General features: G+C 34.5%; 1 protein-coding gene across 3 annotated transcripts in view; it reads left to right on the forward strand.

Moving 5' to 3' along the window:
- The window catches only part of LOC106458350 (exostosin-1-like), a 77,954-nt gene that overhangs the window by 39,575 nt on the left and 27,994 nt on the right, over positions 1 to 10,385 (forward strand). For all 3 annotated transcript variants that reach the window (XM_013917858.2, XM_022384532.1, XM_022384533.1), the window contains exons 2-3: positions 6,312 to 6,513; positions 6,863 to 6,982. In XM_013917858.2, the coding sequence (XP_013773312.1) occupies positions 6,312 to 6,513; positions 6,863 to 6,982 (322 nt within the window). The remainder of the gene's footprint in view (positions 1 to 6,311; positions 6,514 to 6,862; positions 6,983 to 10,385) is intronic.

Raw genomic sequence — 10,385 nt, forward strand, 5'->3', positions numbered from 1 at the left:
ATCAAGATATTTAATGACTGTAAACATTGTTTGGTATCAAACCACCTACACCATTTGTATCAAGATATTTAGTGACTATAAACATTGTTTGGTATCAAACTACGTACAACGTCTCTAAATAGATTTTTAGTGACTATAAACATTGTTTGGTATCAAACCATCTACAACATCTGTATAAAGATATTTAGTGACTATAAACGTTGTTTGGTATCAAACCACCAACACTATCTGTATCAAGATATTTTTTCACTATAAACATTGTTTGGTATCAAACCACCTACAAAATCTGTATAAAGATATTTAGTGTCTATAAACATTGTTTGGTATCAAACCACCTACAAAATCTGTATAAAGATATTTAGTGACTATAAATATTGTTTGGTATCAAACCACCTACACCATTTGTATCAAGATATTTAGTGACTATAAACATTGTTTGGTATCAAACTACCTACAACATCTCTATATAGATTTTTAGTGACTATAAACATTGTTTGGTATCAAACCATCTACAACATCTGTATAAAGATATTTAGTGACTATAAACGTTGTTTGGTATCAAACCACCAACACTATCTGTATGAAGATATTTTTTGACTATAAACATTGTTTGGTATCAAACCACCTACAAAATCTGTATAAAGATATTTAGTGTCTATAAACATTGTTTGGTATCAAACCACATACTACATCTGTATAAAGATATTTAGTGACTATAAATATTGTTTGGTATCAAACCACCTACACCATTTGTATCAAAATATTTAGTGACTATAAACAATGTTTGGTATCAAACTAGGTACAACATCTGTATAAAGATATTTAGTGACTATAAAAGTTGTTTGGTATTAAACCACTTACAACATCCGTATAAAGATATTTAGTGACTATAAACATTGTTTGGTATCAAACCACCTACAAAATCTGTATAAAGATATTTAGTGTCTATAAACATTGTTTGGTATAAAACAACATACTACATCTGTATAAAGATATTTAGTGACTATAAATATTGTTTGGTATCAAACCACCTACACCATTTGTATCAAGATATTTAGTGACTATAAACAATATTTGGTATCAAACCACCTACAACATCTGTATCAAGAAATTTAGTGACTATAAAAGTTGTTTGGTATTAAACCACTTACAACATCCGTATAAAGATATTTAGTGACTATAAACATTGTTTGGTATCAAACCACCTACAACATCTGTATCAAGATATTTAGCATTCATCCTGATTTTTTATTTTTATTCGCGTGTGTGTGTGTGAAATCTTCGTATTTCATTCTCAAAACTACGTGTTGTGATCTTTCTTTTATGTATTGCGTTATGACGTTTTGTGAAAAGTCTGTAATTGATAGAGAAAAATGGATATCATTTTCGCATTCAGCGTACAGGAATTACCGTAGAACATATAAAAATGTCAAGACATTAAAATCATCGCAAGTCTGTGTTGTTAAATAGTTATAATGGTTGGCGTGCTGGACCTGCGTATCCGATGTTCGCGCCCCTTTATCGTAAAAAAAAAAAAAGGTGCTATAAATGGTCACCACTCTCTAATAAGAAGATTCGGGCTCAAATCCTAACTTCTTCTACATATCCGTAATACGGCATCAGATTAACAATGGTAACGTATGATAAAAAGTAGTTCCTAACTTGTCCATAATAAAAACAAGTAAATAATTAATAATTACACCTAGGTGTTGTTGTATAGGCTACCTATAAAACGTGGGAAAAATTATTTTCCTTCCCTCATGAACTGAGGTACCATGTTTATACATACAACTACCAGGCAGAATTTACTTTAAATACATAGGCTAGTAAGTGTGAATGATATACGTTTGAGTACCTTTGTCTTTAAGAAAATTACGTTGACTAGATCCATTTCATTCTAATATCGTTTAAGATTTTATGATTGAGTTTTGCACAGAATATACTTTAAATACATAGGCTAGTAAGTGTGAATGATATACGTTTGAGTACCTTTGTCTTTAAGAAAATTACGTTGATTAGATCCATTTCATTCTAATATCGTTCAAGATTTTATGATTGAGTTTTGCACAGAATATACTTTAAATACATAGGCTAGTAAGTGTGAATGATATACGTTTGAGTACCTTTGTCTTTAAGAACATTACGTTGACTAGGTCCATTTCATTCTAATATCGTTTAAGATTTTATGATTGAGTTTTGGCAATCTTGCAAGTAGATTTATCTGTTACATTTTTTTAACATCACTGGATTATAAATAACCATTTTCAAGTTAAGTGCGCCAATTTAAACACTTTTAGTTCCTGTTACTAGTTGTTAAGTTTTGTAATCTGTAATTCACATTAACTTACGATCAGAGCAAGATACCTACTTAGATCAAAACTAAACACGAACCTGGGAATGAGTATAGCTAGTTAGATATACTTTTTATACGTTCTTAATTATAAAAATTATAATGCGTCATTTCGTCAGTAAAAGAACCTCGCTGTTAACAATATTTTCGACCGTAATCCCAATAATATCTCATGAGTATCCTGCTTAGGAGATTTATTTAGCTAACAATGCAAAACAATCTTTCATAATAATAATAATAGCATAACAATAAACAACAAACCAAAATAGAAAGCAGCGCCATTCGATGTACTAGGTAGTATAAACAATACTCTTAAGGAAAGTAACAATAAATGAATAATATACCTTACTTTGAGAATACAGAAACATTAGCTGTTGGCTTGAACTACTGTTGTACAAGTACAATGTTCTTAGGACAGTCTCCTTAACCCTAGAACGCTAGCGTGGTTAGTTCAGTATACAGGTTTAACTTGTTTGGGGTCATAGTGACTCCACACTGGTGTTTTAGGGTTAACGATAGAGTTAGGCATGTACAAGTAGACATCTTTAGGACGAGGTTAGCCAAGTACAATGTTCTTAGGACAGTCTCCTTAACCCTAGAACGCTAGCGTGGTTAGTTCAGTATATAGGTTTAACTTGTTTGGGGTCATAGTGACTCCACACTGGCGTTTTAGGGTTAACGATAGAGTTAGGCATGTACTAGTAGACATCTTAAGGACGAGGTTAGCCAAGTACAACGTTCTTAGGACAAACTCCCTAATTAAAGAGTTATATAAGTACAATACTCTTAGGACAAACATCCAGAGGACAGAATTAGTTGCATTCTCTTAAGACAGACTTTACTGAAAGACTTGGGGCAAGGAAAATGTTCTTAATACAAACTCTGTAATAAAAGAATCAGGGAAACGTAATTCTGTTAAAACAGAGCCTCAAGTGAAAACGTTACGCAATAAAAATTATCTTAAGACGGACTTATAAATGTGAAATTTAGGTAAGTAAACTCATCTTCAATGACAGAACTAAGCAAATGAAATCCTGTTACAGATGCTGTCATGAAAGTTAAGTGAAAATGTATCCTTTTATAAAGAAGGAATTGGGCAAAGGAATATTCTGACGAAAAAAACAATCATGTAAACTCTTCAGGGATTTTTAATTTTTAAGAATTTAAAGTGCGTGAATATTTTATATTCAACCCATTTTAAAATATTAATTAGGTCTTTTATCCAGAGAAAAAGAAATATATGAATTAAAACTTTAACGTGTTTACAGTTAATTCCAATAAACGTATTGAACAAAAAATAAAATAAAGTTCAAAAGTACCTGAATAAAAAAATGCGTATGTAATTTGAATATAATTTTTTTTGTGTGTAGCTTTTAGCCTAATCTGTAAAATATTTTAGAAGTCATTGTTTGTATGGTGAAAGTTTTAATGGATTAAAGTTCAGTGATAAGTAGAAAGAAGGTTATGGATACCCCCCCCCTTCTCTGATTCTACTAGAAAGCATATTATCTTTAGACAAGTATGGACGTACGAGGTGAATAAGATATGATGGGGATTGATAGAATGACATATTGTCTTTCAGTAGATCGAATGTTTCCCCCTGTGGGACAGCTGTTAGTCTACGGACTTTTAACGCTAAAACCTGGGGTTCGATTCACGGTGAACGCAGCAGATAGACGAACGCGGCTTTGTTCTAAAACGAATAAACAGATTGAATTTTTAGCTTTTCTAGGTTGTATTTTGAAAAAGCTCAGCACGTCCCGAGAGTAACATCAGATGGATGAATAGACAGAGCTGTGTGTTCCGTGTTTCCATATCATATGCTATGGTTTTTTTAGAATCGAGACATTTTTCGACAGCGACTATGGTTCGGAGAAATTATCTCTTGCATGTATATAGGTTTGAAGTATGCTCACCGTTAAGGCTTTATGCCATCACCGTAAGTACAAGTCATGATCGTCAAGAAAAAAAATAACTTTTTTTTGCTTCATATCAAGCTAGTACCACAAATTCATTAAACCATCAACAAATCAGATTTACACCACTTGTTGTTGTTTGTAAGTAAGCACAAAGCTACACAATGGGCTATCTGTGCTCTGCCCACGGATTCTAGCATTGTAAGTCCGCAGACATACCGCTGTGCCACTGTGTGTGTGTGTGTGGGGGGGGGGGGGTTACAACAATTGTAGTAATCTGACCAAACTGACAACATCCTGAATTTGGTTGAATTAATTGTATATTCTTTTGAGCATGAGCAATAGAACACTCGACTAAGTTAGACGACGATTGATTAGCATAATCTCGAACTCACATCTCCATCTAAAGCAACTGATTACGACTCAAGAGGGACAAGTGAAGTGAAAACCTGTTTTCTCTTTAAACTTATGACGTTGTTATGAATTTGATACAGGCTGAAACTAAACTCTTTCAGATAAGTTCTCTTCAGGCACATTGTGCTACTATATATTGATGATAAAAAAAAAGACGAAAAACGACTTTTTTTATATAATCAAAGATAAAAGTCTTTATCAGTTACTTCAGCCGACTAGTTTCCGTAACACAGCTACCATAATTACGAGTCTGTATATTGCGAGTTTAAAGGGTTTGATAAACGATGTGTATCTTTTGAGATTAAAGGATTTTATGAGTACTGTATCCTGTGAGATTAGGGGGCTTGATAAACACTGTATCTTGGGAAATTAAGGGATTTTTAAACGCTGAATCCGTGAGATTAAGGGGTTTATAAACACCGAATCCTATGAGATTAAGAGGTTTATGAACACCGAATCCTATGAGATTAAGGGGTTTATGAACACTGTATCAGGTGAGATTAAGGGGTTTATAAACACCGAATCCTATGAGATTAAGGGGTTTATGAACACTGTATCAGGTTAGATTAAGGGATTTTATAAACTGTATTCTGTGAAATTAAGGGTTTAATTAAATACAGTCTATGAACTGTATCCTGTGAGATTATGAGTTTTATAAACAATATTCTGTGAAATTAAGAGGTTTAATAAACAAACTGTGAGCTTTGAGATGAATGAGTTTGATAACAAACTTGCGTCCTATACGTAATGAATGGGTTTGATAACCTATCTAACTTGTGTGATAAATAGGCTTCATATAAACTAGTCAGGAGCGATAAAAGGGAATAGTATAGATAACGAAAACACTAGAGCATGAGGATTGTAAAAAGAAAACCTTAGCATATAATGTACTAAAGTTCTTGTTCAAATGCAGACAGAGAAGTAAATAATGACCGACTTCAATATTTTTATATCCTAAGTCTCTTATAAACTCATCGCTCTTTGAGATCAGGAATCGATAACAACAAGGTTCTCCAACTGATCATTAAATGTATTCTCGTCATTGTGGTCAGACGGTGAAATTCGGGGTTCGATCCACGCGATGGAATAACGCCATCTAATTGTGTGGCTTTGTGGTAAAACACGCATCTGAAGAGACTAGTCACATAGTTAATGTTAGCTGTGATTATTATTGTAGACTTTTTCAGCGGCTCTTATGGTAGGAGTTATTACATAAATGGATTTGTGAAGTTAAGTAACGTCAGTTTGTTACTCGAGATTCGTTTCATTAATTGTTATGTAACGGTTTTATTTCCATTCCTATATGAGTAGTTAACCTCCGAGCGGAAGTTCTTAATAATTACATTTTATTCCATCGGAAGCTCTTTACGTAGGTTGGATGTATTAGTAATTCGTTATGTATACGTAGCGTAACCATTAGTAATGATGTATCACTGTCTTACATTTAGCCATTAGCTTTTTCATAGCTCGATTCTTAGCATTTTCGTGCTGATTACAAAAACTTAGATAACTTTTTTTTTTTCTACCGAGATACTGTCACTGTTCGAATTTAATTTAATAATGTTAATGGACAGAAAATTTGTTTTTATTTACTAGATTCATTTAAATTGAGTTTTTGCTGCACCTTTCAGATGGGACTATCAACTAATGATGGAAAATGCAACATTTTGCATTGTCCCCAGAGGGCGTCGTCTTGGATCTTTTCGTTTTCTCGAGGCACTTCAAGCCGGCTGTATTCCTGTCTTGCTCAGCAACGGTTGGGAACTCCCATTTGGAGAAGTGATTGATTGGGGTAAAGCAACAGTCTGTACTGATGAACGATTGCTTCTTCAGGTAGGTGGCACCACTTACGCAGTATCTCTGCATTTACGAAAACATTTTTTTTTCTTACATTTTATCATTAAGATAAGTTATTAAAACATGTGTGTGTAACAAAATATGTGTTTTTGAAGGAAATTTGCATTTTGTTTTTTTAATAAGGATAAATACAATAAATCTGTATAATACAAGCTACTTACTAAAGATTGCAGAAACATGTCCAAGCTATCATGATGTTTCTTTCATTGTGGTCAAGTACTTTTATCAGTTCATAAACCTAGGTTATATTCTATTGTTTTAGGCCAAAATCCAGTTTGAAAAACAACACGTTTAAACCTGAAGATATATATATATATTTCTATAGGTCCCTGATGTTGTTCGTTCAATTAGTAAGACACGTGTACACGCGCTTCGTCAACATACACAGGTACTGTGGGAGAATTATTTTTCGTCAGTTGAGAAGATTGTAATGACCACGCTAGAGGTAAGATTGTGATGACCACTACTTATTTCAGGTGTTTCGCTGTATAACACATAACCCAAGTTCATACTGGCAAAGTTATTTTTGTCCTAATTTTTTACTGGATTTGAAACATGCTCAGTGTTGATAAAATGCTCAAAGTTTACGTTACACATTGAAACTGACTAGGCATAGCATATTTTTATAATAATTTACTGAAGTGACAACGTAAGGCAGATATCTCTAATAGACGATCAGTTAGTTAACAGGTATACGTTTATAACCAAGGGCCTAAATTCATGTTTAATATAAAAACAAAACAAAAAAACACCACAGTGTAATTTTACCGAATTTCTATAAAAGAAGTGATTTTTGTTTTGGTATTTCATCGTGAATTCGACTGGTCACAAAAGAAAAAAAAAACTGTCATGAACTTAGCGGCAGATTAATCTGTCGAGTGTCCAGGAATTTAGGAGTATAGTTTTAATAAAATCAGTAGTGATATCAATTACTAGCGAATTTCGCCATTATTTGTCACAAACTCGAGCAGTCGTATCAATTACTAGTGAATATTACAGATGTTTGTCACAAACTTTTACAAATGATGTCAATTACTAGCGAATTTCGCCGCTATTTTTCACAAACTCTCGTAGTGGTATCAATTACTAGCGAATTTCGCTGCTATTTTTCACAAACTCCCGTAGTGGTATCAATTACTAGAGAATTTCGATACTATTTTTCACAAATTCCCGCAATGGTATCAATTACTAGCGAATTTCGCTGCTATTTTTTCACAAACTCCCACGATGGTGTCAATTACTAGCGAAGTTTGCAGCTATTCGTCACAGACTCTATCAGTGATATTAATTGCAAACGAATTCTGTCGTTTTATTCTACAAACTCCAAGTATTCTGGTTATTTCTACGAGCACGGTATGGATTAACTTCTCGTTCGCACTTGAGGCTGAGAATATTTGATTGTCCTCTAATAACCTAATTGGTTTTATTATCGAAACTAAACCCATTCGTTTACATACATATAATCAAATGTAATATTCATTATATTCCAGGTCTATAAAGAAAGCACACAGTGCACTCAATATTTTGATATTACTAATGACGAGCTCCCCAGTGACACAGCGGACTTACACCGCCAGAAACCGGGTTTCGATATCCGTGGTGGGCAGAGCACAGATAGTCCATTGTGTAGTTTGTGCTTAACTACAAACAAAACCAATGGCGTATATAATAAATGTTTAAAAATCTAAGCATTTATAATGGCTGGAGACGGCTTGAATGGGTAATGAAGAAAAACTTTAATATAAGTTTAACATAACAGCAAATGTACAACGTTTCGACAAGGTTTTGTCATCATATGTCATGTACATTTGCTGTTATGTTAAACTTATATTAAAGTTTTTCTTCTTTACCCATTCAAGCCGTCTCCAGCCATTATTAGTCTCAAAGTGGGTTCCTCGTCATCGAATCTAAGCATTTGGTTAATTTACGATATCAATATCTAAAATTCAAAACGAAAATCTATTTCTCAGTTCGTGGTAAATTTTAAGTTAAATGTTTATATATGTATATATGCATGTTTCGAGTTTGTTTTCTTGTGACAGTTTCGTGAAGAATAATGCTTGTTTGTTACGGATTTCGCGCAAAGCTACACGAGGGCTATCTGCGCTAGCCGTCCCTAATTTAGCAGTGTAAGATTAGAGGGAAGGCAGCTAGTCATCACCACCCACCGCCAACTCTTGGGCTACTCTTTTACCAACGAATAGTGGGATTGACCGTAACATTATAACGCTCCCACGGCTGAAAGGACGAGTATGTTTGGTGGGACGGGGATTCGAACCCGCGACCCGTAGATTGCGAGTCGAGCACCTTAACCATCTGGCCATGCCGGGCCAATAGTGCTTGTTATTAATGTGGTATTTACATTTGATATTAGTAATTCTTTTTTTTTTAAACTAAAGGGACTATTGGTGCATAGTCGTACATAGTTGCCCCTCAGTGGCACAGCGGTATGTCTGCGAACTTACAACACTAGAATCCGGGTTTCGATACCCGTAATTAGTAATTTATTTTTTTAAACAAACGGACTATTGGTGCATAGCCGTACATAGTTGCCCCTTAGTGGCACAACGGTATGTTTGCGGACTTACAACGCTAGAATCCGGGTTTCGATACCCATGGTGGGCAGAGCACAGATAGCTCATTGTGTACCTCATTGTTTAATTACAAACAAACAATCATACATAGTTTTGAACTGACGGCCTAGAGCGAAGGCAGCTAGTCAACAACACCCACCTCCAGCTTTTGGACCGATCTTATATGAACGAATAATTGGTTTTGACCATCATCTCTTGCAGCAAACACACGACCCCTCAGTGTATAGCGGGCGTTTGAAGCAACGGACCGCCAACTATAATCCTTAGTCTTAAAGTCAGCAGCTTGGGTTATCGTTGGGTCTAATCCTTTAACCCAAGGTCTAATTCTTGGGTTAAAATGGCGTATGTCTTGAATAGTTACAATTATCACAGATTGAAGAACTGTAAACTCACCAAACATTTCTGACATATTATGCATTAGCGTTCGGTAATTTACAGTGATTATGAATGTGTTAATTACGTTAATTTTGTAAAAGAAAATGTGTTTTAATCTTTTATGCCAGAAGAAAAAGGGTGTAACTCGTGTTCGGTATTTAATGGAAACTTGCTGCATCAGTGTTCACATGCCGTCTTCTTTGTAGAAGCACTTTGTTAATTACACGCAAATGAAAGCTGGCACGTGGTGCACGAACCAAAGGCCACGTGACAACAGCCAGCAGCCGCCCGTGTGTTCGATTTCGAGATGCCGTGACATTACTTTGTATATTGGAAGATTGTTTAATATAAAGTTTAATAAACTTATTCCCAAGATTGGAATGCTCAATTTTTAAAGATAACAGAGTTTCGGACCTGGTGACCCGGGTTCGAATCCGTGCGATACCACAAAATATTTCCCACACTTTAAGTAAGCTATGGATGCGTTATAGGAGTGACAGCTACATCCGTTAGCTGGATGTTGGGTGACATGATGCTAGCGACTAGCTACCTTCCCATTGGTCAGTAACACAAAATTAGGGACGGCAGAATATAGCCTCAGTAAAAATTCTGTAATTATGAGCCTTATATTTGATAGAAAAAAAAGGCCCTGAAAAAAAATTATCTTGCATATTTGTAGGAATTTAGCGAAAGAACGCAGAATCTTTTAACTGTCTTAAATTGCGAAACTAATGTTTGGTCTTCAGTTTTTCAAAAGGAGAAGCATAATATTTACTGATATCCAGTTTTTCCTGTTTATATATGTATGTTTTTTTATGTCTTTGATCGAAAAAAAAAAGATCCCCGAGTTTTGAGAAGATTATTTAAACCAAACATCTT

Source organism: Limulus polyphemus, unplaced genomic scaffold, assembly GCF_000517525.1.
Source record: "Limulus polyphemus unplaced genomic scaffold, Limulus_polyphemus-2.1.2 Scaffold449, whole genome shotgun sequence".
In the NCBI taxonomy this organism is placed as follows: domain Eukaryota; kingdom Metazoa; phylum Arthropoda; class Merostomata; order Xiphosura; family Limulidae; genus Limulus; species Limulus polyphemus.